Raw genomic sequence first — 27616 nt, forward strand, 5'->3', positions numbered from 1 at the left:
TTTCGCCTGACCCACATCTCCTGCTGATTTGAAATTCGAATTTGGCGCGGGTTCATCGGCACTCCAGCAAACTTCCCACAACAAGCCAAAACACACAGCGAAAAAGGGCAAACACAAATTTATGCTCGAAACCCACAACAAAAGGAAGCTCATATTTATGGATGCTGTTTTGGTTTGGCTTGGCGCAAGCCAAGAACTATTTTAAATTCAATGAACCGAAGGCACTGAAACTGAGGAATTCGTTTTCCCATCATCAAGCTTATTCAGCTTCAGAGTTTATCGAGGGACAAGTAGATATATGGCAATATCTTTAAACAACCTTTGAATATAAATCAAAGTTTTGCTATAAAAGATACATACAAAAATAGTAATAGTAATAGTTATATCAATAGTAAATAGTAATGAGCTTTATTTCTTCTTTAAGTTAACAAATGCTCACAATCCGTCCATGAGTTGGGATTTGACTCCAATTAATTAAGTTCTTATGAATAATTTAATCAAAATAAAACGTAAGGAGGATACATTTTGAATGTTCTGTAAGCACTTAACTAAAATGTTTAATTATAAGGTACCGATCCCAAAAATAATCATAATGATGGGGGCGTTTAGTTTCTGTCGCCCACTCAATTAGGTCCTGCTTCTTATCCTGTCATTAAACACGGCCAGGTGTCGTTTCTTCGGCTTGAAAACAATAATTAAACAATTTGTGAGTACTGTTAAGGTACTATATAAAGGAAAGGCCCCTTTATGCCGAAAACATCATGTATCCGCGATTTCTAGGGCGCAACTATCCGCTTGATAAGCATCTGTTCTTCGTGACCCGATATTCCTTTGGATTACTGGGTCTAAGATTCGGACAGAAGCAATCGTGGTTACATCTCTCATGGCTGGTGTTCAATTTCGTGAATCTAGCGCATTGCTGCCAGGCGGAATTCGTCTTTGGCTGGAGCCACTTACGCACCAGTCCCGTGGACGCCATGGATGCCTTTTGTCCTTTGGCCTGCAGTGCAACAACGCTTTTCAAGCTCGGATGGATGTGGTGGCGCCATCAGGAGGTTGCTGACTTAATGGAACGTGTCCGATTGCTCATCAAAGAGCAGGAGAAGAGGAAAGATTCGCGCAGAGATAGGGCGCAAAGGAGCTACTATCAAATGGTCACCAGGTGTGGGATGATGGTCTTCACTTCGGGCAGCATCACAACTGGTGCCTTCGTCCTGCGATCCCTTTGGGAAATGTGGGTACGTCGACATCAGGAGTTCAAATTCGATATGCCCTTTCGCATGCTGTAGGTTAATTTTCAAAAGTTTCAATTGAAAGGAATATCTAATTTCTTGGAAGATCAATAGGTTTGGGGAGTTTGCTCATCGTATGCCCTGGTTTCCAGTTTTTTATCTCTACTCCGTTTGGAGTGGTCAGGTCACTGTGTATGCCTTTGCTGGAACCGATGGTTTCTTCTTTGGGTTTACACTGTATATGGCCTTTTTGTTGCAGGCCTTAAGATATGACGTTCAAGATGCTATAAGGCCAGTCGAAGGTGGGTGTATATAACCTTTATTGAGAATATAACACTCTTTATTCCTTTTAGATCCTTCGGTCAGGGAATCCAATCTCTGCTGTCAGCGATTGGCGGATATCGTGGATCGTCATAACGAAATAGAGAAGATTGTTCAGGTATTCTCTGGAATCATGGCAGAACCCACTTTCGTCCATTTTGTATCAGCCAGCTTAGTGATAGCCACCAGTGTGATTGATATACTATTGGTGATAACCTTTCGCTAACTGATAAGCCTTCTGTCTTAAACAAATTATTATTACTGCAGTATTCCGGCTACAATATCATCCGATATATGGTTTATACCATCACTGTGTCCTCGGCTATATTTCTTTATTGCTATGGTGGTACAGAAATGGCCACAGAGGTAAGTTAAATAAAATCCTTAAAAGTAACTTTGATTTTCCTTGTTTATTTATAGAGCCTTTCCTTGGGAGAAGCTGCCTACAGTAGTGCCTGGTATAAGTGGGATCGAGAGACCCGAAGGCGAGTTTTTCTAATTATCCTGCGAGCTCAACGACCCATTACTGTAAGGGTGCCCTTCTTTGCACCTTCTTTGCCAGTCTTCACATCGGTGGGTTGCTCCCTTTTTTTAACTTCAAAGATATACCGTAACTGGATCATTTTTTAGGTCATAAAGTTCACAGGATCCATTGTGGCTCTGGCCAAAACCATATTGTGAAATGTAAGCAAAATATAAATATAAAAAATAATTGAAATTTCTTTTCCGTTTTTTAAATTTGTCTGAGGTGGTAGGCTAGCCCCGAAAGTATGCAATCCAGACAAACAAAGGAGAAAAGTTGTGCAGACTCAAAGTCAATTATTTGGCCAGGGGTCAAGGGTTCAAATGTAATATTCAAAGGTGGTCCAAGTTACGGAAAGAAACTTCCTTAGGAAGCCATAAAATCAAAAAGTGTCAACAAAATCTTTGACATAAGCAATAAATAAAAATTTTAAAGGAGAAAGAGGAATTTCTTAGCTTTAAAGTGGTTACACAGGTCGTATACGTAATCAGTTATGAACGGAGATTCAAAGGCATATAAACTTTGTGGCCAAGGCACGTGAGCATGTTTTGGCATTGGTTTTGGTCCGTTCTACGACTTCTGTCAGCCCATTCTTGGCCAGTCATAAATGATGATTTGATTGAACCGTCTAGATTAGTTTCCTTCGATTAGATTTATTTTGATACTGAGCGATAAGTCGATGGCCAATTCTTTGGTCGGTCAGTCGGTTCAGTCTTCAATCAAGGTCTGATCTTCACAGAAGTCGCTGTGGTAACTTGGGATTAGCGGAAAATGGCAAAGAGATTCATTCTTTTGCTTTTCATCGCCATCTGGCTGAGCGGAAGTGTCAGCGGGCAGAGAGGTAAAGTGTTTTGATCCTGCTTAGGAAACTAAACCAAACTAAAACCTTTTTTATATCAAGTTAGTACGCCTTGGCATATTTTGAATAATCGGTATTTGATATTAGAAGATCAGCCGTCCATTCTAATAGCTTTTTATCATGATTAGTAAAATGTTTTTTAAGTTCAAAAATAATTTGATAGAAATATAAAATCAATTTAATTAAAATGAAAGTGCTTATAATTTGAAAGTCCCAAGGATTACCTCTTATTTATAGCAGCTTACTAATTGGTTATGGGTGGTAATATAAGCTTCTAGGACGAGGTACTTCGAGATAAAATTCTTGGAAATCGCTTCTTATCGCAAAATAGAGTTGTTTGCCGTTAAACCACGCACGGAGATAAGACTCTATTAATCCCATTGATATATTAGTAAGCCCCTGGGCTTAATAATTTATGTTCCTTAAACTATTTTCTACCAAATGGAAATCTCCACATATACCTAATATAATTTTTTGGCATTTTTTCAGACCACCCACGTGGCCGCTCTTTCGATGCCGAATCGCACCCCATCAAGTTTGCGGAGGAGCAGCAGACCCAGTATTGGGTGGATAAGGCTCAGGCGAAGCTGCTATCCAAACTGGCCGAGGCACAGGCGACTTCCGCGAACAAGGCCAAAAACGTGATCATGTTCCTGGGTGACGGAATGTCCGTTCACACGGTAACGGCCACTCGGAACTTGTTAGGTGATAGTGCAGAGCAGGTGTACTTCGACCGATTCCCCTACACTGGATTTTCCAAGACTTACTGTGTGAATCGCCAGGTGGCTGATTCCGCTTGCACGGCTACCGCCTATTTGGGTGGAGTGAAGGGAAACTATGGAACAATCGGTGTGAATGCCAATGTGCCCAGGTACAGTTGTAACGGCGCCGCCAATGAGGAGGATCGTGTGCTTAGCATAGCCCAATGGGCACAAGCGGCGGGCAAGGATGCAGGATTTGTGACCACAGCCAGGGTGACCCATGCTTCACCAGCTGGCGTTTATGCCCATATCGCTGATCGTAATTGGGAGAACGACTGGGAGGTGGCCAATGGAAATTGTGATCCTGAGCAGACCATCGACATTGCCCGTCAATTGGTGGAGCAGCCAGTAGGTCAGCAGCTCAAAGTTATCCTCGGAGGTGGTCGCAAGAACTTCATTAACAGCACAACGAACGATGAGGAGGGATATTCTGGCGATCGCGTCGATGGTCGCAACCTAATTCGCAATTGGTTGGATCAGAAGAAAGAAGCCAATGTCTCCGCCGAGTATGTTTGGAGTCGAAAGGGTCTTAGTCTGTTGGATCTGGATAAGACAGACTATCTCTTGGGTCTCTTCGCTAACGATCACCTGCCCTACAATGGAGATCGGGAGAGGAAGCGCAGCCAGCTGGCGGATCCCTCGCTAAGTGAGCTCACAGAAGCTGCCATCAAGGTTCTGAGTCGCAACAGTGAGGGTTTCTTCTTGTTCGTCGAGGGTGCCCGCATCGATATGGCCCATCATGATTCCTATGCCAAGAGATCGCTTGAGGACACCGCCGAGTTTGCTAGGGCCGTCCAGACAGCCCGCGAGTTGACCTCCGAGGATGACACACTGATCGTAGTAACCGCCGATCATGCTCATGTTATGACCATCAATGGTTATCCTGTAAGTTACGTCCATTATTTAAAAACTTTTTGGATTTGTCGATATAACACCTTGTTTTGACAGTTCCGCGACCAGGAGATCACCGGCTTGGCTCAGCTAGCTGATGACAACCTGCCCTATACGTCTTTGTCCTATGCCAATGGACCTGGTTATTACACTGCGTACAATCGTGTTGAGGGTCGTGCCCTGCTGAAGGAGAAGTTGGTCGAGGATGTAGACTTTGAGTATCCGGCTCTGGTGCCATTGGATTCGGAAACCCATGGTGGAGACGATGTGGCGGTATATGCCTCGGGACCCTATGCCCAGTACTTTAGTGGCAACTACGAGCAGAGCAACATTCCGGCTCTGATGGCCCGGGCAGCTGGCATCGGTCCCTATGCCTAAAAACAGGCATTTTTCTTTAGCATATGTAAAACTCTTCTGGCTGGAGATAATCCAATTAAAATGCATCATAGCTAAACGAATCTTGCATGGGAAACATGGTAACGGGAATGGGACAAATCGAATTCCTTCTAATTGAACTGACAAGCTGCGCAATTTCCTGTGGAGCAGTGGAACTGCTCCTCCTAAATGCCACCTGACGGCGAATTCAATTAACTAGCAATAGCAAATGCAACTGGCATCTGACAATCTGCACAGGCAGCCCCCAATCAGTCAGTTGCAATCACTCTCGGACTGAGTCAATTGACCAGGTGGTTTCTAGCCAAGTGGAGCAAAAATCTCGGCCAGAAAGAAAACAACCACTTGTTTTGTGCTCCATCATAATTCCATAGAAATATGACAGGAATAAGTCGGAAATTATTGGTTTTCATGAGTAGAAGGAATGTATTAATATTTTGTGGATTGTCATATGAAAGATATTTAGCCGCCTTGCATAACCCCAAAAAAGCATTCCAGTCAAAAAACTTCAATATTTTGAACGATTTTTGAAATAACTTCCTATTGCCAAAAGGGACTTCCATTAACGAGACTTGTAACCCGACGTTTGTATGATTGAATTATGTTTTCCATTTAGTGTCAACATGAGATGATTGACGATTCCCAAAGGCCAAAAGGAATATTTGGTAATGGCTTGGGTTTCATTTCCGATTTCACTTGGTCGGGACCAGATTTTTATTTTCGGGCAATTTCCGTTGCAATTTCTGTTTAAGGAGAGCCCCCCGTTTCGATTTGTGGGGCCAAGAGGAGGCCTAGTTTCGATTGGACTGGGCCCCTAATCACAGGGTTTTGGCCATAGAGGCGGTGCAACTAGAGAGCCTAGAGAAACGGAAACTAGGTCATCAAGAGTGCGGGGAAATATGCAGCGGTGGGGAATATCCAAAGAAATGCAGCTGCGGTCTGCTTCTTGGTTTTTCCACTATCTATGGAAAGGTGGGGAAGGGGGCGAGTGCTATACCAATTATGTATATCTGTATCTGCAGGGCCAGAAGAAGAAGATGTAGAGAGGAAAAAAACTAATGGCAGCATACACAAAATGTGCTCACAACTAATGGTGCTGCTTTAGCTGACTCAGCCAAGAAGCTTGCCGCAAAGATACAAAGATACACGCAGTCACAGATACAAAAAACACAGAAAATAAAAAAACACGTGACTGTGTGTTGGAGCGACTGGACTGGAAAGCTTTTTAACGAAACTCCATCTCCATCCCTTTCGCACGTCAGCGCGCGCGCGCACTTCTAAGCCGATTCAAATGGCCATGTAGAGCCACAAAGCTGCAGCGCCGCTTTTTGTATCTTTCGGATACATTGCTATTCGGATTGGGGGCCACATAATGTACGGCCAGGCCAGGCCAGTAGGGGAATTTTTTTTCGTTTCCTTTTGCTTTTGCGCAGCGACGTCGGCAGAGTGCTAAGTGTGCCACATTCTGTTTCCAAGCGCTCACACAGATACGCCACACACACACAAGCAATTGGGCATTTTTTCCTACTCTACACTATACACTCACCAAAAACAATTAGACCAACTATTAAAAGATTTAACATAAAAACTTCATTTTTATGAGCTTAGGAATAGATTCAACGTGTTTTCAAAAGCAGCTAAAATGTAGTTATTTTCTGTAACGCAAAAAATATTTTCCGAAGAATTTGGGCTGAGCATTAAACTGTAAAAATAAATACTTAACTGTTACAGGCATAAATTGCAGTTGTACTCAATTATTTCTACGTAGAAAAAGATGTATCTTAAAAGGAAAATGCAAAAGCTTGGAGAATTCATCTGTTCAATAGGTACCTTTCTGAAGAGTGCCCTCCACACACCAATCGTCGTTTATCAGCCTTATGACAAATTCATGTGAATTGGCAACGAAAACAAGCGACGGCGGGGCATTGCGATGACTGCAGCATTTCAATTAATGCTGAATTCGTGTCGCACAATAGATAGATACACCAGTACATTTTAGTTTTCCAAGCTGTAACCGCTCTCTCTCTCTCTCAGCATTTATCGACATTTCTGTTTACTTAACCCAAATGCGCTCCACGAACAAACCCAAGGGGGCGGTGGGTTATGTAAGCCTGGGTGCGGAAATGGGCTACATATGTACGGGGTACTATATATACGTATACATCTATGTATGTGGGGCCTTTGCTCCAATGAAACGAGCTTTTTTAAGTGTTAACCCACACACTCACACCCACAGACTCAGATACATATTATGGCATTAAGGGGGAAAAAGTATGTAAAAACGCAGGGCTTTTTAAAATTTTGCCATTTATACATTTAATATTTGTTTTGTATACATATTAATTTTTATATATATATTGTTCTCTTAATGCATAGTGTTACTTATTTCGATTGTAATGGATTATTATTTATCAATGTAGATTTGTTGTGGTTTCTTGTGTCGCAGATTTCGTTAATGAATGTGTCGGTCGATCGGTGAACGAATGTCTGTACATCCATCATATACATACATATATACTTCTTAGCCATCGCAAACGGAATTAGTCTATAAATGAGTTGGGCCTTTGGCTAATAAGCTAGCCCTATCTTCTACTCTCTTATCCACTCCTCTACACATATTTTCTACATATGCACTTCTTTGCTCGGCTTCAGGCTTCAATTCAGTTTAATTCAAAATAGATTTGACTTGCGTAAATACAATGAATGTTCATTTGCGGTATAGACTTTTAAAACTAATAGAGTTGCTGCATTGGGTGCTTCCTTGCTTGAGTGTCGGGTGGGAGAGAGGGGCTAATAACACGTACATAACTCGCAACGAACTTGCCTAACGTAGGATAATGAATTTAGAATCGATCTCACTTTGCTGCCCTTCTACTCGCCGCGCGGCTACCAAACTCGATTTACATTACGTATTTATAATTAGAAATACATATTTTATATATTTATATAAAGATTTATATAGATAATGGCTTCGACTCTGTGCCACGCTCTTTCTACATCTCTCTTTCCTTCTCTGATTTTAACAGCGTTTATCTTTACATGGAGGATCGATTATACGTTTAACAAGCTAGAAAGTGTTCAAGTATTTCCATTTCAGTTAATAATCAGTTCATAAAATTATGTAGATAAAAACAAAACGTATCGCTTAAGTTGCGTATAAGAAGATCAAACATTGGTTGGTTCTGGTTAATGTTGCAGTGACTGCCGTTGTTGTTGTTGTGCGGGAACATTTTAAAAAGTTAACGTATACGAGTAGACTAACTGAGGGACTCTTAAAGGTAACGTAAATTTGCAAATGATACATCATTGAGTTGGCTGGGAGGTAAGCTACTTTGACAACTCGAATTATTATTGACTTGAGGATCTTTCAAAACTTTCAGCTTCAGCTATCTTCGATTCACGTCTATAAATATCGCTCTCAGCGGTATTGAGAGTAGGTTTACTTGGTTTCTGCTTCCTGGTTCCTTAGCTTTTTCAATAATATGTGTACACAAATTTCATATGTGGCCGTTCGCTTTTGTTAGTTTTTTCGCATTTTCATTGTACATTTTGCAATTTTTTTTGTAGAAAATATTTTTCTCTTTTTTAATTTTCATTTTTTTTCTTGTTTTGTTTTTTATGTTTTTCGTTTTTTCTTTTCTTTTTATCGATTTGATTGATTTCTTTACACAGTATCTGTCATAAACAGTTTAACGCCTTCACCTACCATTTATAATACAACTCAATTAAAAATTTGTAACATTCCCCAGCAAAGGGGGAGGGCATTTAAAATATCGTTTCCGTTCGTTTAAATACAAGTCAAATTTCAGTATACAGCTCAGCAGTTGGCCTGGCCTGCTTTTTGCTCTATTCTTATTGTTGCAGTTTTTTGTTGCTTTGTAAATGTTTGTGTCTAACTGTTGCTGATTTCACTGTCTTCTTAAAACGATTTACTAAGAACTAAACACAGTAATGGTTAGTAGAATTCAATGAATGATGTGCTGTTTGTTGTTGTTGCTGTTGTTGTTGTGGTGGTGGTGTGCTGCCCAGGCAGCTACTGCCTGCGTCTGGGTCTAGCGCAGACCTCCAGGCAGAAGCGTCGGACGGTGGCGTTTTCTCAGTTGATGGTGGCCACCTCCTGGCCCTCGCCATCGACGACGGGCATGTTCAGCTGCTGGGTGACGTTGGACTTGGCCAGACAGGACCGGGCCACCGATTCAAAGAGCCTACGGAATATCAAAAACACATTTTTGTTTAATAACAAACTCTTTTCGCTTTGGACAGAGCATCCCAGGCGCATTTTGCTTACTAAAAAGTTATATTTTCATAGATTAATTACTGATAAATTGTAAAAAAAGAAAATGAGGTTACAAACAAATATAAAGAAAGGTAAACATGCTAAATTAGTGGGTTTGGGATTGGTTGATTCGCTTTGAGGCTTGAACTTGATCTCTTGCTACGATGCACACTGAATGCCAATTAAATGCTCAAACCGCTTAACTACAATCAAACATTCACCGAAATATCTGAAAACAGAAGGGGTGGTAAATTGTAAGTTAGGAAAGAATGTGGGTTTGAAATTCAAAAGCGAGCTTCGTTATTTTAGTGCATTGCTAAACTACTACAAACTACTTCCATTTGACCTTGCTGGGAATTCGGTATACATCTACATCCAAAAAATAAGGGAAAAAGGTCCATATATATTGGGCCAACTTACTTGGTAATCTCCGGCGCGCAGTGCACAAAGTCATGGTCCCAGAACTTGTAAATGGGATTCTTGATCAGCTCAATGAATGTGATGAGCAGTCCCCATGGATGCGGGCGGTTCACGATCAATCGCTCGAGTAGGACGCGCGTGATCTGCTCCTGAATTGCCTCAGAGTTGGCCTCTGCGAACAAATGCAGTACCGCACAGCTGAAGTAGTGCGTGTGGCTATTGGGGTATCGCAACTGATTGGCAATCGCATTCAGGAAAAGATAGCGACCCTCTGTATCCAAATCGACAGCCAGATTCTGGAAGATGTCCATGTGAGCGCTGTGTGCTATGTTGGAAGTGTTGGGCACAAAGTTCTTGTTCCTGCAAACATCAATCTTGATTAGCAAACACAGCGAGGGCAGCTAAGATAATTTTGAAGCACTCACCTAATCAAAGCAATCGCTTGGGTGCCCACATACATGACCAGAGCATTCATCAGTGTCATGTTGTATCGCGTTCCTGGCTCGCTAGTCACCTGCAAGTGACCACGCAACTCCGAGAGGAAAGTAACCGGCGCACGAGCCTTAAGGTACGAGTCCAAATCCTTCTTGAAGTTTGGTGGCTGGATGTTCATGACATAGCTGCTAAGCACCTTGGGTGCATTGCTGCTATCCGAAAGCATATCCACCTTCAGGTTAGGCGTGAAAGGATCAGGCAGGCGCATGTTGCGTGGAAAAGCCGACAGGATGATGTTACGCATCTGGACGCAGTTGGGCGGAATGCTATCGCAGAACCCAAAATGGTAGTCGCACAAGAATTCTGGGAAGTCGTGCAGCAGAACAAGTAGAACACGCAACGTACCCTTATACAAGAGTTGCACTGGTTTGCCGAGCTCCGTGTTGCGTAGGAAGGGCGCAAGATATTTGAAAAGGTCTTGCAGCAACTGCGCGTAAAGCGGCCAACCCTTTTGGTTGGGAATTTGGACGAGAATTCGACCCAGAAAGACGCGGTGTGAGATGAGCTCAAGCCATGCGAAGCAGAAGCCAGGAGCCACACTGGGATTCAGCAGATGATATGTGTAGGCAAAGGCCGACACGATGCTGTGCATTAACGATTCAAGGATTGCGTCGGCTGAGCAGAGCTCCGTGAACAGCATCATAAAGAAGCGGTGGTAGCCCACCTGCTGGAAGCTAACGCCACGCATCTCATGGTCTTTGAGCAGCGTGCCCAGTACAATGCCCAGCACCTTGTTCAACAGATTGATCTTTGTAGTTGGATTGCCTGCTTCACCCGAGTGTCTCACAAGCATTGCGATCAGGTGTACGAAAGCATCAATCCACTGGAATATCTTGTTCTTGGCCTGATTGATTGGCAAAGTTGGCTCGGCGAACATTCTGTACACCACATCTGTGCATATGTGTGTGGCCTGTCGGAAAAAGCGAGTAATCAGGTCATCCGTTTTAAGGATTCCATATGTGTTCATTTTCTGGACAAATGCACCGAAATTGCGGGCATCACGTGTTGATTGCTGGTTCTGTTGGGTGTACAGTGCCACCCAATCCTTGAGCAGAAACTCGGTCTTTTCCTGTAAGCCTGGCGGATCATCCGTATCGCATGACTAATGAATGAATTGAATGATTGTGATAAAGGATATGACAAACTACAAATGTTTTTTTTTTCTTACCCTCACGTGCTGCATGCCGGAGTGGATGTAGTGAGAGGCTCCCGCCAAGTAACGCTCATTGGCATTAAAAGGACTGTAGTCGGTGCTCGAGTTAAAGTTTCCGCTCCACAGCGTGTCGATAGCATTCACGATGCATTCGGGATATCGATGACGGTGCTGAGAAAGTCTACCCAGCAACTCTACGGTAGCCATGAATTCGTTGTCCGAAACAATGTTAATTACTCGATCGTCCATGATTAGGCGCTCCAGCAGTGCGATACCAAAAGAGATCGCCACATAGTTATTCCCGTTGTCCATACAATCACGGAGCATTCCATCAAACTGATTCAAATTGACAAAGTGCGAGGTAATCAGCGCACGAGCTGCTTCCACATTGTAACGCACCTCCTCGCGGATGTCGAAGAAGCACTTGGTCACCGCCCGCTCTGTGTTTGGAGCACCAAAGCTATTGTGCAGCAGGCCGATGATACGCAGATGGATGTTTTGGTAGAGCTTCATCTGCTCCATATTTTCATGCATATTAACCAAACCTTCGGTCAAACCCTCTACGGCTCGGGTCAGTAGATTAAAGGCCGACTCTTGGTCACGGAGCCGACGCGTCGACATCAATGCGTTTAGAAGCATGTGCATCTTGCTGGCCTGCACCTGCAGAGAAGGCACACCGATTGCCGTGTTCATGAACGCTTCCATTTTACTGGCCAATTCTGCATATACCAAGCTGCTTTCATCATTGGCAAACACATTTGGCTGCGACAAATCCTGTGGTTTGGGCACAAACAGGGCTATATCACGTTCGGTCATCTGCTGAAAGCCAGGTATGCACTTTGCGAACTCTGAGTATACAACATAAAGTGCAGCTGGAGCAGGGCCAACCTTGACACGCACTGCTTCTGGAAGACGCTCCTGTTGGTAGCTTAGGATCTGGGCATCTACAAATCGGTTACCCTCTTCACGGGCAATTTTTCTTGTTTCAAAGTCGGTGCTTAGACGTCTATCAATCTCAGCGGCAGCCTTTTCAGCAGATGTTTTCTGGATAAAGGCGCACACTAGCTCTACATTCTCGCTGGCCAGTTGCATGGCGGCATTTTGAATCTCCGTCAAAGTAGGCATTCCGTTTAGAGCCGATATCAAGGCTTTGTGCATATTCTGGCTAATCGCACGTGCAATTTCATCCTTACCGGTAATCATCGCCATGCCGGCAGCAAGGTTGCGTACCATTTGATGGGCAGCAGTACGCATGCGGTTCTCGTCAGCATCCAATGCGAAATCCTTGCGGATGATCTGCTCGGTGGTGGCGCATGCAATGCGAATGCTTCGGTCCACGATAGGTTGCAGCCAGTCGGTAATTGTGCGCTCAATGGCATTGATCACAATGTGCTTGATTCCCGGGTTACCGTGCAGGAACGGCATATTGGGTGGCAGCACCAACTGCTGGCCAATAACCTGGAAGTTGCTCACGTTCACCTCGACATAGGAATACCGCGGCTCTGGTGGCGGTAGTATCACCTGGCTGGGATCCGTGGGTAGATTGGGAGAAGACACCGATCCAGGAGTGCTGTTAGCTCCCCCTGCTGCCATCATCATAGCAGCCGCATTTTGGGCGTCCACATCACCCGTGGGTGGTGGTGGAGGAGCCTGTTGTTGTTGCTGCTGTGGTTGTTGTGGCTGCTGCTGCTGCTGTGGTGGCGGCGGTGGTTGTGCCGGGGACTGCTGTTCACGTGGCAGTGAAGGCGCTGGAGCAACTGACTCCAGTTGTTTTGGCTTAGGCTGCGACATTTGTTGTTCAATAAGCAGAGCACGACCTGGATCCTTTAAATAGATTACTGGTCGCAACTTGGCCAGTTCTAGATTTAGTGTTTTGCACAGCACTTCGATTTCAAACTTGAGGTTCAGCTTAAGGTCCGGCTCCTGGTGAAGCTCGCCTAACACGTACATGATACCCATGGTCCATGGATTGGGGGATCGGAAGATGCGTGACTTGGCGGATGACTCAAGAATCTTCGCCACGAAGGGCACCACAAAAAGCAATTCCTGCTGTCCTTTATGATACGCCTCAGCCAAAAGCGATTTTAGATCTAGGTCCAACTGCAGGATGGGGCGATTGCGACCTAGGGTCATCATGCCCAGCCAATGACCGAGGTTTTTCAGCAGACTGCGGTCGGAGAAGTTGATTACTCCCTTATCAGAGCGCAAAAGCACTTTAATATTACGCAGCGTCTCTTTGGTCACGAATCGGTTGATCTCGCCGTTCTTAAGGGCATCCAAGAAGTTGTAATAGAGCGTGTGAAAGTTGAACTCCATAGAGGCGCGTTTAAGGACCAAATACTGTGCTAGCCATGGCCAATACTCCTTGGTCATTATCTCCTTAATCTCATCGCACTTTTGAGGTATGTTCAGCTGGCTCAGATTGTTGAATATAAAGGCCGTTTTATCTTGTACAGGTTCCGGTGGCACAGTAACTTTCTCTTCCTGGTTGGCCACCAAAAGGGTGTCAATATTGGTGGCATTTGCAATGGACTTCATCCTAGTGGCATGCGACACGGCAGAGGTTGATTTGGGTCCCGATCCAGGGGTGGATGTAGGCATGTTACCTAAAGGAAAGTGTAAAAATCAACGTTATTCTGTGGATAGATCGCTAAAAAAAAAAATTTGGCTGTCTTTAGAGGTCTAAATTAGTAGGCAGTTCGTTAATGATCGATTGGTCAAAATACGATTTAATTCAACATTTTCTTTGTTCCACTGAAGGATGATAAGGATGAGTAACCAATTTTTGCTCATACAGCGAATCAAAGAAGTCATATTTACCAAGCATGGAGTTAGCCCTGTAAAGTGGTTCGATTGGTGGTCCTGTTGAAATTGCAGACGGAATCGTGTTGCTGAGGCCTATCAGCTTTTGCGGAGGCGGCTCCTGACCGTGCATGCCATATTCTACATACTGAATAAGATGGGGCGGAAAGTCCGAAAAGTGAGGAATAGAGCGAATGTGCTCACAGTACTTATTGTACGTGTGCAATCGCGTCCTGAATCTATCCAGTGCCGTTACACCAAAATAGTAAAGCTTGGAGCCGTCCGGCTTACGAAGCGCATCAAGGACACAACGCAGTGACAGTCCCAGAGCAACAAATGTGGGCACCAGGTTGCGGTCGATGATGCCACCAAAGAGTTGTGCTGTAATCTGCAGCTCTTTTTCCGGATATTGACAGAAGAAGCGGTATTCTTCAAAAAGATTTCGCAGCATGCATAGAAATACCTCCTGCTCACGGCGGTTACTCGACTCCTTAAAGCGTTGCAGAATGTCCAGCACTTCGTCGATGGACAGAGTAGGATTCGGTTGGTGGTTATAGATGCGCTGGAAATATGAGTTGACCTCGTCTTCTACTTCCTTGGATACAGGTATCTGGAGATCGGCCATCACAGGATTATTTGGATTGGGTGCCGTTGGAGTTGGCGTAGGAGTCTGCTGTTGTGGACCACCCGGAAGCATACGACCAAGATTTCCGACATTAGGTGGCGGCGGTGCCTGTGGCATCTGCATAGGGTTCAGCGGATAGGGATTGGCTCCTGGAGTCATCAAACGCGATGGAGAGGCTGGAATGGTAATAAATTGTTGCGGTTAGATAGGAGAAATAATCATGGCTAAAAAATTCCACACTACAAACTACACTTACTCAACATGTTGCCAAAGTTAAATGATCCGTTCGGGCCGCTCAGGTTGAGTCCGGCTAGGTTGTTAGACATGTTTGTCAGCGGATCCATTCCGGGTCCGAACATCTGCGCATTAAGGTTTCCTGAGAATGGTTGCTGTGGCGGCGGAGGAACAATGCCCCCAGGCAGATCCATGCCACGATGGCCGCGCAGAATGGTTGGGGGAGGTGGCGGAACCAACCCTGGCTGCTGTTGTTGAGCACGAGCCTTGTTAGCCATAATGGCCATGTTTGCGGTCATCTGCATTATCACCTCTACCATCTCCGGCTGCATGCAGTTATTAATGCAAGTCTGCAGACAGTTAATCATTGTGGTAACCGTTTCCGGCAAGAGCTGGGCTTGTTTGGGAGGCAACTGGTCCTCGGGCACTTTGGCGTTCATCACCTGCGGGCAGCGGCGGTGTAGCACCTTAATTATCGCCTGCATAAAGGGCTCCCCATGATCTCGAATCTTGTCGGTTAGCCACTTCTCCAGCTTCAGGTACTCGCGCCGAGAGGCAAGGCACGCCAGGTCGATGATGAATAAAAAGGATCGTGCGTTAAGCAGAGAAGAGAGCGCCTTCAGGTCCTGTGCAAGGTCCAAAATGCGGGAAAGCTTCACCTGGTCGAATTCACTGCCTCGCAGATACCACTCGGACATGGCATTCATGATGTTGGGGCGCAACGCGAAGTTGGTCGAGCTCCAGGCGCTGGCCAAAATCACGTTCGAGTTCGGATGATTGCCCAGGAACGTTGGTATCAGTTGATTAAACAGATCTTGGCGCAGCGGCGTCGCAGGCGGATTTATGTGCAGTAAGGCCAGAAACAGTACATCGGGACAATTTTGCGCGGGAAACTTGAAAAGCTCATGGACCTGTGTATAGTATCCCTTGTCCGCAATGGAAAGCAGCACTTCAACCAGGTGAAGTGACTTCCAGGCCGAAATCTCCTTGTTGTCCGCATCCGGAGCCGTCTTTAGCACATCCAAAGCTGGTTGGCTAAATACAAAGTCGGCAAAGGAGAAGAGATCCGGGTTCTTTAGCATCGTCGCTATAAGCGACAGCTGACCCTCCGTGTTTGCCCAGTGGCGGTAAATGCATTCTGGATGTGGAAATATATTGGAGCCAGTAGCTAGTCGAAGGATGGTCAATAGTAGCTCCAAACCGATTCTGTCCTTTAACACGAACTCTGGATGATCGAGTTCTGAAAGCAAAAGGACATTGAATGTAATTGAATGTGGAGTGATAAGTATAACTAGCAATTACCCATGCACACGTCCTTCCAGTTGAGCTGGGGCACAACATCCTTGAGGGCCTGCACGAACACATCTGGCTTCCAAGTTTGTGTGGCCTCTGACGTCTCCTTCTTGTCCTTCTTATCACTAGACGAGTTTCCGTCGCTGCCATCGTTGTTGTTGCTGCTGCCGGAGTTCTGTTGCTGCGGAGTGCTTTGTGCCTGCGTAGAACCACTGCTATTACTACCAGCGCCCTGTCCCTGACCAGGCCAGAAATTCGCCGGCGTTGGTAGGTTCACATTACAATCGAGCAGAGACGAGTGCCGGCGGCACATAAGTCCCACGATCTTGGCGACATCTTTGGCCTGGAGCTCAGCGCGTTCTCGCTCACGGGAACACAAATGATTCTTGCACTCTTCAACGCTCGATGTAAATTCATAACCGATTTCAAGGATTAAATTAATCCAGGATGTGTCCATAATATTATTTTTGCCCTGCAATATAAGATTTGATTAGCGAATCGATTTTGTACATTTTTCCTTTTGATTACCTGGTTGGTGAATATTATTTCGCTTAAATGGTCATAGATATCCTCAATTCCCACCTCGTTCAGAGCATCTGCCTCTGAACTGGAGCTATTGCTACTAGCCGTCGTTTCGCCCTCCGCATCCGTTTCGCTGGCACCCGCTCCCGCAATCGACGCCGTCGTCGAGCCGTATAGAAACGGCGCTAAAACCAGCGGCACCGCTTGACGCGGAAACTCCTCCCGAAGTTTTACCAAAAACTGCGCCTCCAGCTGCGGTTTCACGTAATCGCTAAGGCAGCACAACAAATACTGCAGCAAGTCAAATGAGATTTCCTGGAGACCGCTGCTCGCCGGGCTGCTATTGTTCTTGCCCAAGTAGGAGTCAATTAGTTCGCTAAGGCTTCCTGTTAAATTGTTCTTTGCCGAATTCCTGAGTTCCGTGTGCGAGGAGTGAGTTACTGCCAAGGCAAAAATGCACTCACAGAGTTTGTTAATGCCTGTTAACCGAGCGACCTGGCCAACAAGTTCCGCTACCGCAGCAGGCTTTAAGGACTGATCAAAAAAGAATTAATAATTATCTATTCTATCAAGGGCATTAGAACATGCTCACCTTCTGGTTGCTGACGAAGTACTGGTCAAAAGCGTAGCAGATGGTCGACACAAACGAGGAACTCTGAAGCTGCCGCTGCAACTGGGCTCCCAGGAGCTTCGCCTGCAGCTGGGCTGTAACCGATGGCGCGGGATCGGTGAAGTTGATCACGGAGAACAGGTGGCGCAGACTGCTGCGATCCGCTTCCAGGCCGTGCGCTTTGACGAACTGAAAGAAGTCATACAAGCTATCAGTATCAGTATCACTATCGGCGGAAGGCATTAGACTAATAGTTTTCGAGGCCATCAAAAGTGCTCTAGCAAAGGCTGTTCGCAACCTGGGACACATATTACAAGCTGGTGGACAACGGATTCCTCAGATTATGCGGTGAACAATTTATTTATTTTATTTTCATCGCTAACTTGGAAATTTTGACAGGTTATGTTGTTTTGAACGTGTCTCAATCCAATACTCTCCTAGTTGGAAGTGTTTATTTTAGGCAACGAGGCCTTAACTGAATTAATTTTAAAAGATACTTTTTTGAGTCAATAAGTTGAAAAATCAAAATAAGCAATAATAGTACGCCCTTCGATATCCTACTTTTTAGAAATCGGAGTTCAGAAAATAATAACTAAACCGAATAAAATTATTGTTTATTATATTCACTTATTAAACAATATCAATTTTATTCCAAACTATCCCTGCTCGAGGTACGTATAAGTCCCAAAAGCCAATACTTATTAAAACTTTTTTTTTGCCAAATTGCGCTATTACTAAACATAGTATTTGTTGTGATTCTACGTTCTATAGAAAAAGTTTTGCGACGGAGCCAAGAAGTATCCCCGTTCCCCGCTTTGGAACCAACATCATTTAAAATACGGGACCCGGAGTTCGTAGTCCGGACTCAAGGCCTCTCTCTGTACGCGGGAACGAGACAACAGCTGTGACCCCGTTGTCGCAGCTGCTCCACAACAAATTATACTCCCGATCTCTCGCTCACACTCTTTGACTGAAACGTTACATGGGAGAGGAGTGAAGAGGGAAAGAGCATGACGGTGCGAGAAAGGAAGGGGGTCACAGGAAAAAGTGCGACATATTGCAAGTTTAGCGAAAAGAAAGCGGCCGGAATAAATATTCTTATAGAGTATAGCTAATTAACTTACTAACTTAATTGACTTTTGTCTTGTTTCAATTTGCAACGAGAGAAAATAGGTTTTTCGGGGGGCCGAAAAGCCCTTCGCTTGGGCTTTCCAATTCCAATTTTCGCAACTCGATTTTGCACAGTTCTGTTGCGAATTTTACTCGGTCGACCACTCACGAATCACGTGCGTGGCTTAGCGCACCCAATTAGCCAAGTTTTACACATTCTAATCCACTTTTAGCTTAAACAAAACGCGCAACGCTGTGCAGAGAAATTTTTTCAGCTGCCTTTACCAAAAAACTGTAATGGCGTCGGCAAAAATGCACGAGCGAGTGAAATGGCAATAGTGTGCTCTTCTCCGAAGTCGTGAGTGAATTGCGAACAATTGGCAACTCTGGTTATGAACCCAGGTCCGATATGTTTATAATTTGGCAACACTATCATTTTGGCTCCCAGTCCCATTGTTGTTGTTATTGTTGACAAAAATGAAAATGTTCATGGAAAATATTTGGAAACTCACCTGCTTTATTTGCTCGCTGCTCTCATTAAAATTTCGCTTATTCACGTGCTTGACCAGATTGCGTATGTGCGTTAGCGGTGTCTTCAATTGGCTCTCTACGTTCATAATTCTACGTATCAGTTGTCAATTCCTGAGCGGAGGTTTCTTGTTGTTTTTGTTTTTATTTTTCAGCACACACGTTTAAAGTGCAATGGTATTGGAGATTAAATATATTTGACGTATTTGCTGTTGCTTCTTCTTGGCGCTTTTTTTTTACATCTACGGCGTAATTTGTTTTTGTCTCTTATTTTCTTTTTTTGGGTCTGTGGTTTCATTGGCCGCGGCCCCCGTGGAAAAGGGGCCATCAGCAGCTCTACATCGCTGGTGGCATCTATTTACGCATAAATCAAATAATAAACAATAAGATCGATTCCATGGGCCAGGTGAAATCGGTATGGCTTTGCCCACGGCCGAATAATTAATATATATTGCAATAGCTCACGTAATGAAATAATATGAATCAATCCGCACGTACAGTGAAAACAGAAATGAAAAAAAATACTACTACTACCACACACACGCACGCACACACGGGCGATGGGGGACAAATATATATAGTTGCTCCTCCTTGTTCTCTGTTCTCTTCCTTCTTTCGTTTGTTTTTGGATTAAAATCGTGTTTTTTATATCGCTTTGTTTTCCTTACTAGGAAATCACTTCAGATTTGTTTGCACTCGTGGATTTTTAAATTATATTATTGCCGAAAATGAAAATTAAACATTCACTAGGAAACGTGTTAAGAAACCGATAGTCACGACAGTTTGCCATTCAGCTTGAATAGTAATTGTTTTAATCTTTTTAGTATTATTATTAAAATAATACTGAAATAGTTTTACTGTTATTTAGGGCTGTCAAAAACTGCACATTTTTTTCACCATCAAAATTAACCGATTAATAACGGAATACGCTTTGAGAATTTTGAAATTATTATTTAAACTCTGTATTGATTCTCAAATCATCTGATTTATAAAATAGCAGTATAGGAAATTCAGGTTTTTGAATAAGTTTTATTTATATACCCTAAACTTGTAATAAATTTGTATATATGAATATTTATTTCGTTTTGTTTGTATATCCAATGCTTTTCATATAGATTTATATTTTATGATAAATATATAGAAGCAACCATGAAATAAGGAAAGAATATTCAATAGCTATAATTAGAGACATAATAGATAACAACTGCTCCAATGACCGTATTAGATCCGCGTATCGGTATTTTTTGGGGGCATTCTGTCCGGTCACACCCCACCCCATCCATATGGCATGCAACCCACTCCGCCCCCACATAGTGTACATAACAAACGGGCTTAATTGGCAATTTAGTATCGAATTAAATGTGCGCGGCAGGTAGTCCGAACGTCAGTGCGCTTCTCCGGCAGAATGTGCTCCTGCGGGCTGGTAGTGTCCTCCGGAACTGGGATTCCATCGCTATCCTGTCTCCTTTGCCATGCAAATCAAATTTTAGATCCGAATCCCGCGCTTTCTCGTCGGACGGTGGGGCTTCTGCTCCAGCTGCTCCCACCCAGATCTCGCACCCAAAAACAGTGAGTGATTTCCAAAAGCTTCACGAAGCCACCAAAAAGAAGTTCCAATGTAAGCCTCAACCAGACGCAGGCATACAATATGCATATGCGTAGTATGTGCACGATCTAAAAATACCTGTCCGCAAGTGGTCCTATTAGTAACACCCTCCCCCATTACGAATCACTTGACTTTTTTAGCCAAGAAACTACCCGTTGATGTGCATCCGGATGCCGTGTTCGCCTGTAACGAGTTGGATCTCAGCGAGGTGCAGGTGTACGGATTTGATTACGACTATACCCTTGCCTGTTATAAACCGATCCTAGAAGACCTCCTGTATAACCTGGCCAGGGAGATGCTCGTGAAAAGGTTCCGCTATCCTGAGGATATCTTGGAACTTGAGTACGAGCCCAACTTTGCAGTTCGCGGCCTGCACTATGATGTGGAAAAGGGTCTACTCGTAAAACTGGATAGCTTTCTACAGCTGCAGTTGGGCTCGGTCTACCGAGGACGAACTAAAGTGGAGGCGGAGGAGGTGTTGAAGCTATACCACAACCGCCTACTGCCAATAGCCTACGTGGAGGGTCCCAACAACAGTTATAGGGTGCATATCTTATCACCCGTTTCAGGGTTAGGGTTATCAATCAGTGATTTACGATCTCCTTCCTCTGTCTCCTTTAGCACAACACCAACTCCAAAATGGTGCAATTGGCCGACTTATTTTCCGTACCTGAAATGTGCCTGCTGTGCAATGTAATCGAATATTTTGAGCGCAATCGTATCGACTATAATCCGGAGATCGTTTTCCATGACACCAGGACCGCCATGGGCTCCTGCCACCCCATAATGCATGGCAAGGTGATGATGAACACCGAAAAGTACATAGAACGCAACCCGAAGCTAGTCAAGTTTTTCGAGAAACTGCAGCAGGCGGGGAAGAATCTCTTTCTGGTCACTAATAGTCCGTATTCATTTGTGTAAGGAAGTGATCGTAGGTGTTTTCCCAATATATATTTTAACTGTGTTGTTTTTTAGGAACTGTGGCATGTCCTGGTTGGTAGGCTCCAATTGGCGTGATTTCTTTGATGTGGTCATAGTGCAGGCTCGCAAACCTAAGTTCTTCACGGATGAATCTCGACCCATAAGGCTGTTCGACGAGCGAACGCAGTCTCATCTGTGGGATCGGGTCTTCAAGCTCGAGAAGGGAAAAATCTACTACGAAGTAAGTTATCTTTTTTTAAATTAAAATAACCGAAGCTACAATTTGTATTTTTTTCCAGGGTTCGGTAAGGCAGCTTCAAGAACTTAAAGGCTGGCGCGGTCATTCCGTGCTCTATTTCGGAGATCATCCGTACAGCGACCTGGCAGATGTTACCCTGAAGCACAGTTGGCGAACAGGAGCCATAATCAGTGAACTTGCTGTGAGTGCATAGCATGCTACGACTATTTAATTGCTTTAAGGCCTTCCTGATTTTTACAGCACGAAATTAAAACCCTTAATCGTGAGGACTTCAAGATGAGTGCCAATTGGCTGCAAATGCTGACGCAGCTCATAGAGGAAACGCAGGACGATGAGAGTGAGGCAGCACAGATTTGCTTGAAAGAGTGGATGGAGGAGCGGGATCAGTTACGGTATAAAAAATGTATTATTTTTCAATTTGATTTTTATCATTATCATCAATATTTAACAGCAACAAAACAAAGAACGTGTTCAACGAGCAGTTTGGCAGCGTTTTCCGCACTTATCACAATCCCACATACTTCTCGAGACGCCTCTTCCGCTTTGCCGACATCTACACCAGCGACATAACAAATCTGCTCAAGTTCTCCACCACCCACACCTTCTATCCCCGACGGGGCGTGATGCCCCACGAATATGCCTCCCACTTCATTTAGACAAAATGAAGATGAATGCCTGTTAGCAAGCTTATATTAGTTGTAGGTGAAAAAAGTGCCAGTGTTGATTGCTTGTAGCTCGAAACTAGTGAATTTAATATCGTGTATATCGTTATTTACATTGTTGCTCAATAAAATCGTTGTAATAGTTCAAAAAAATTTCACGGTGCTCAGTAGCCAGATATTCCAGCTTACCCTTTAGTTCTAAAAGTTCCTTTTCAGTGCTTTGGCATTTCTTCAAAGCAATAAGATCCCAGAGATAGGTCATCTGAGCAATGTATTCCATAGAGGTATCTCCATACTGAGCAGCAGTGCCTTCTAGTAGTGTTCGAACAATCCTTGTCAAATTTTTGTACTCAAGTTCATCAAGAACATTTATATCCACTGTTTGAGAAAAATTCTTTGTAAAAGTAGAATTCTGCTTAAAATCTATAGTTTACCTTCAATTTCCAGAAAACAGGCTGACACCAGTTCTTTAGCAAAGTTTCTTTTGATAATGTGATGACCCAGTTACCATTTATCTAGATCATCAAAGGCCTTAAGAAGCTCCGAAATTTTTGATTCTGAGTCGCCTTCGATGAGGTTAAGGAATCCATTGAACCAGGGGTATTGTTGCTGCTTCTTACAAACCGTACAAATTATTGAATTATCCGAGTTTGATGTTAGCCACCAGCTGAGATTATTTTGTTGAAGTTTGTCATTTGGGAGAAATTCCTGTCGGCAGTTGGGTTTTTCGCAGCGATACCGATGGAAATTAAGCTGAAAGTAATGGAAATGTAAGTTTTCAGGACTTGTACTACATTTCTTAACTCGAAGCAAAAACTCACATAATCCTGATCAGGATTGCTTTGGGTGCACTTAACGCAGCTACACTGGAATTTGTAGACCTCCTTCAAGGGTACCGAACGCTGAACCTTTAAGCTGTTTTTGTAATCCCTCGTATAACAGTTGTAAATCTCCTCTCCTGCTAAGATGTTCTTGGCAGCATAGTTAACTACGGAATTACCATCGAACTTTGTTCGAATAGAGGGATCACAAGAGTGGTTGCACAGACTTAAGTAGGGCAAATTGATGGCCGTTATCAGCTCCAAGTGGCCCATATTGTGCAGTTGACCTAACTTCAGGTGGCGAGGCTTCTGCCACATATCCGGCTGCAACAGGGCGAAGTCATTTGGCTCGAAGACAAATGGCACCAAGGCATTGCCTACATGACCATTCGAAAGTAGCTGACCGGCGGATCGAAGAATCAGGGCTGATGTAATCACTTGCCAATCTTTAATGCTGGCTGATGAGGAGCGAAACTGTTCAAAAAAGTCGGTGTGCTCTGTTAGATATACTTGAAGCAGATTGGCACTCAATGTGTGGTAGACAAGCTCAGACTGTGATGCTTGGTCTAAATGGCTGACCATGCGCAGGCTTTGTAAATACTCTGGGACGGTTACAGTTTCTGGGGATTCCGATATCTTTGCCAAATTCAAGATTCCTTCCCAAATCTCCTGGGCACTGGTGCTCTTCTGCAGTTGAGGCAACATGTGGGGTATATAAACCAAGACCATTCGCAAGGCCAAGTGCGAAACGCCCAGCAATTTAAGAATGTTCTTTCGGTAAGCGGCGCACTCGTATCTGTGAATGGCTGAGTGAGCCTCCCGACATTTCCTGGAGCAGTAGACAACCCGCTTATGACACTTGGAGCAGGGTATGGGTGCACACATTAAACTGGCTGCACACTGTTGACAAATCAATCGCTGTTCCAAGGGAACAAAACAGGAAGCTCTTTCTGACAAAATTATTTTCCCCTTGGTGATGGCTTCCTTGGCCACCATATAGCGTCCACGCTGTTCAGGATCTGTAACACTGGCAAATTAAAGAAGTAAGAAATACAAAATTTATGTTTATCCAAGTAGGTAAACCTACATTTCTTGTATATCTTGTTCATGTGCTCCGCCTTGTGGTAACACCTCCTTGGATTGGTTTTTAAGATTCTGTAATTTATTTTGTAGATCATCCAGCTGCAATTTGAAGGTCTCGTTCAACTGCATCTTCTCCAGGCAAAACAAATGCTCCTCTAAAAACCCAATATTCTCCAGCTTCCAGGCACAGTGCGCCTGCCGCATTATAACTTTGTGTCGCAACTTTTCCGGATATCCACACTCCAGCGCATTGGCACAGTCATCGTAGGATTCCTTGTAGTATCCATACTCCTGCAGTGCCATTCCTCGGTTGGCAAAAGCTAAAGCTAGCTCATCCACAGCATCCTCTGCCTTAAAAACTGCTTCCGTATAGAGCTTGCAGGCCTCTAGCATTCCTTCCGAGTCCTGGGATGATCCCGACCTGGAGCTTCTAAACACAAAATTGCCTTCCTCACGAAATTTTCGTGATTTTATAGCACACTTCTTCTTATCATGGGGCTTTTCGAAATGCTGCAGCAGTTTAACTGTTAGCTGCTGGAATGCTTGAAGCTTTACCGCTGGCAATGAGTATAGTGACTTGAAGGTTTCGTATTCATCCTTATATCCTCCATCTAGAGATATAAATTTATCCTGCTGGGAAAAAACATTAGCCAAACGATCCATTTTCGATTTCGCCGGCTTTTTTGTTTACGTTAAGGACGCAGTTGGTAATTTTTAGGAGCTTTGTAAGAAACTCGAACCTTCGCTATCGATTATTTTTAAAACTGCTTTACAAATAGTTTTATCGATAAGTTACAATTTAAAAAAATAATAAATCATATTTACTTCATTTTTATTTGATTTTGATTGTATTTTTTATTTTTTTTCTTAGGGCATCAAACAAAATTCAATATCACAAGATTTTGTCATCCATGCTTCTCCACAAATCATACAGGCTTTAAAATCTGGATTGGTCTTCCTCTGGTAACACTGACGTAAACAAAGTGCGGCAGAACGCACACTCATGCAGGATTGCAGAATTTTTTAACGAATTTCATCAAATTTGACTGGTGTTGCCTGTTAAAATAACTTGTAGAGTTTTCATCTATCCTTCCGGCATCCTGAATCAGAATGAAAGACGCTAAGGTGAGATTCCCAGTTGATTAAAGTGGCGGCCCCAGTTACATCATGTCGGTTGGACTTCGGCTGATGTGCCTTGTGTGGCTCCTGCTAAAAAACGTAAAAACTGATGGAATTGGAAACTTTCAGCCTTTTCCCGTGCTGAAGAATGATAACCTGCTGCGTGCCGCACGTGGTGAAGTAGTCGACCGCGTGCCCGTGTGGGTGATGCGACAAGCGGGACGGTACCTCCCTGAGTTCCAGGAGCTGCGTAAGCTACACGACTTCTTTACTGTATGTCGTACTCCAGAACTGGCCTGCGAAGTGACCATGCAGCCACTGCGCCGCTTCGACCTGGACGCCTCAATCATCTTCTCGGACATTTTGGTCATTCCGCAGGCACTCGGCCTTACTGTTGAGATGCACGCAGGAGTAGGTCCAGTCCTGCCACAACCTATTGTGATACCAGAGGACCTGAAACGCCTTACACCCGATGGCGCCCTGTCCCGTCTTGGATATGTGGGCGACGCCATCACCATGATGCGGCACAAGTTGGAGGGCAGAGTGCCTCTTATTGGCTTCACAGGAGCGCCTTGGACCCTTATGGGCTACATGATCGAGGGGGGCGGCAGTAAGACTATGTCCAAGGCTAAGGCTTGGCTCAACGATTATCCAGAGGATTCAAAGCTGTTCCTTAGTCTTCTGACTGATACTATTGTGGACTATTTGGAGATGCAGGTAAAGGCTGGCGCTCAAATGCTCCAAGTTTTTGAGTCCTCCGCGGAGCACCTTTCAAAGGAACAGTTCCTGCAATGGGGAGCGCCCTTCCTAAAAAGGATACGCGATGAGTTGGTAGATCGTCTCACCAAGAAGGCTATTCCCCTGGTCCCAATGGTAAGTCTGTCTTAAGTAACATCTAGTTCTTATTAATCGGGAGACTTTTTCCAGACATTGTTTGCTAAGGGTGCGGGACACTCGCTGAAGGAGCAGAGCGAACTGGGCTACGATGTCATCGGACTTGACTGGACTGTGGATCCTGTTGAAGCACGCAATGTGGTTGGACCGAACATTACGCTGCAGGGCAACCTGGATCCCCAAGACATGTATCGTGATCCTGAAGAGCTGCGCAACTTGACCACCGAGATGGTCCACAAGTTTGGCAAGTCGCGCTACATCGCCAATCTGGGACACGGTATCACGCCCCAGACTCCGATTACGAGCATGGAGGTACTGGTGGAGGCTGTGCACAAAGCTTTATAAGCGGCGGCTCTCTTTATCCTATTATTTAAAAATTCATTTATCGAATGCAATAAAGACAAATGGCCTTGGGTTTAGGGTAAGATCATTGGAATGTTATATTTAGTTGCTGTTGTTCTTGAAGGATTTTGTCGTAGATCATTAAGATGCTACCGCAACAGATGAGCAGGGTGCCCAGGATAATTTCTGTGGAATAAGGTTGTTAGACAAAGTGGTAATATTTATAGACTACCCTTTTGGCTTACTCTTTCCCGGCAATTTTTCCCCTAGCGCATAGCCGGTTATTGCTGTGAATGCGAAACTCAGGGAATTGGCAACTGGCACAGCCACCGTAATGCTAGCATTTTGTAGCGTCCACACGTAAAGAGCACTTCCGCACTGGTTGAGTCCGAAGGGTATCCAATAACGCCACCGGGAGCCGATTGTCCGGGCTTCCTGGACAAGGTTTCTCCACTTGGAACCTGTATCCCGGACAGATTCAATTCCTTGGCTGCCCAGGCGTATAAACGGATTGGTAACGCCCCATAGCAGACCCACGGCAATGAGTTGTGCTAGGATTATGGTTGTATGAAATACTTGTAATAAGGTCATATATTTCAGAACTCACCAGCAACCTCCAGCATTATTATTTGTTTACATCTGGACAGCTGTTTTCAACCAATCGCATAAGGGAGATTCTTAAAATATATTAATTTCTGAATTAAAATGCAATATTTGTTCTTCCATTAATTATCTCATGATAATTGCGTACAATTTAAAAAATTTAAACAATTGTATTTGATTATGTTTAAACTTAGAAAATTGAACCTCTAAAATCGTCTTTCAAAATTAGTTCCATTTTAATAGCTAGTTTTAACGGAT

The 27616-nt window shown here is 44.1% G+C and overlaps 7 protein-coding genes across 14 annotated transcripts; 4 read left to right on the forward strand and 3 right to left on the reverse strand.

Moving 5' to 3' along the window:
* Window positions 1-761: 761 nt before the first annotated feature.
* Window positions 762-2234, forward strand: LOC108104772 (odorant receptor 45b). The gene is made up of 6 exons (XM_017211008.1): window positions 762-1285; window positions 1347-1534; window positions 1586-1761; window positions 1821-1919; window positions 1974-2126; window positions 2184-2234. The coding sequence occupies exons 1-6, from the start codon at window positions 762-764 to the stop codon at window positions 2232-2234; spliced, it is 1191 nt and encodes a 396-aa protein (XP_017066497.1).
* Window positions 2235-2802: 568 nt separating this feature from the next.
* On the forward strand, window positions 2803-5041 carry LOC108104759 (membrane-bound alkaline phosphatase). Its single transcript, XM_017210994.1, has 3 exons — window positions 2803-2917; window positions 3425-4581; window positions 4645-5041. Exons 1-3 carry the CDS (start codon window positions 2848-2850, stop codon window positions 4963-4965), a joined length of 1548 nt encoding a protein of 515 aa, XP_017066483.1. The 5' UTR covers window positions 2803-2847; the 3' UTR covers window positions 4966-5041.
* A 2229-nt stretch (window positions 5042-7270) lies between these two features.
* Window positions 7271-19826, reverse strand: LOC108104793 (CCR4-NOT transcription complex subunit 1). 7 transcript variants are annotated; one of them, XM_017211061.2, is made up of 11 exons: window positions 19600-19826; window positions 19033-19402; window positions 17393-17599; window positions 16807-17334; window positions 16288-16750; window positions 15008-16225; window positions 14145-14927; window positions 11340-13930; window positions 10102-11273; window positions 9677-10036; window positions 7271-9185 (listed from the first exon to the last, which is right to left on the reverse strand). In XM_017211061.2, the coding sequence occupies exons 2-11, from the start codon at window positions 19135-19137 to the stop codon at window positions 9077-9079; spliced, it is 7536 nt and encodes a 2511-aa protein (XP_017066550.1). In that variant the 5' UTR covers window positions 19138-19402; window positions 19600-19826; the 3' UTR covers window positions 7271-9076. The 7 variants fall into 7 exon arrangements, with proteins under 7 accessions (XP_017066550.1, XP_017066549.1, XP_017066548.1 ...); XM_017211060.2 differs by having other exon boundaries at window positions 19596-19826; XM_017211059.2 differs by having other exon boundaries at window positions 19583-19826.
* Window positions 19827-20310: 484 nt separating this feature from the next.
* Window positions 20311-22649, forward strand: LOC108104796 (5'-nucleotidase domain-containing protein 3). Its single transcript, XM_017211065.2, has 7 exons — window positions 20311-20666; window positions 20795-21198; window positions 21276-21571; window positions 21630-21816; window positions 21875-22015; window positions 22075-22226; window positions 22286-22649. The coding sequence occupies exons 1-7, from the start codon at window positions 20408-20410 to the stop codon at window positions 22488-22490; spliced, it is 1644 nt and encodes a 547-aa protein (XP_017066554.1). The 5' UTR covers window positions 20311-20407; the 3' UTR covers window positions 22491-22649.
* On the reverse strand, window positions 22559-25163 carry LOC108104795 (SET and MYND domain-containing protein 4). The gene is made up of 4 exons (XM_017211064.1): window positions 24405-25163; window positions 23318-24344; window positions 22931-23249; window positions 22559-22874 (listed from the first exon to the last, which is right to left on the reverse strand). Exons 1-3 carry the CDS (start codon window positions 25061-25063, stop codon window positions 23001-23003), a joined length of 1935 nt encoding a protein of 644 aa, XP_017066553.1. The 5' UTR covers window positions 25064-25163; the 3' UTR covers window positions 22559-22874; window positions 22931-23000.
* Window positions 25164-25351: 188 nt separating this feature from the next.
* Window positions 25352-26838, forward strand: LOC108104797 (uroporphyrinogen decarboxylase). 2 transcript variants are annotated; one of them, XM_017211067.2, is made up of 3 exons: window positions 25352-25525; window positions 25649-26392; window positions 26447-26838. In XM_017211067.2, the coding sequence occupies exons 1-3, from the start codon at window positions 25511-25513 to the stop codon at window positions 26756-26758; spliced, it is 1071 nt and encodes a 356-aa protein (XP_017066556.1). In that variant the 5' UTR covers window positions 25352-25510; the 3' UTR covers window positions 26759-26838. The 2 variants fall into 2 exon arrangements, with proteins under 2 accessions (XP_017066556.1, XP_017066555.1); XM_017211066.2 differs by lacking the exon at window positions 25352-25525 and having other exon boundaries at window positions 25533-26392.
* Window positions 26829-27468, reverse strand: LOC108104798 (transmembrane protein 234 homolog). Its single transcript, XM_017211069.2, has 3 exons — window positions 27363-27468; window positions 27001-27306; window positions 26829-26941 (listed from the first exon to the last, which is right to left on the reverse strand). The coding sequence occupies exons 1-3, from the start codon at window positions 27376-27378 to the stop codon at window positions 26841-26843; spliced, it is 423 nt and encodes a 140-aa protein (XP_017066558.1). The 5' UTR covers window positions 27379-27468; the 3' UTR covers window positions 26829-26840.
* Window positions 27469-27616: the final 148 nt, after the last annotated feature.

The sequence above is a fragment of the Drosophila eugracilis genome, unplaced genomic scaffold, assembly GCF_018153835.1.
Source record: "Drosophila eugracilis isolate 14026-0451.02 unplaced genomic scaffold, ASM1815383v1 contig_1765, whole genome shotgun sequence".
NCBI lineage: Eukaryota > Metazoa > Arthropoda > Insecta > Diptera > Drosophilidae > Drosophila > Drosophila eugracilis.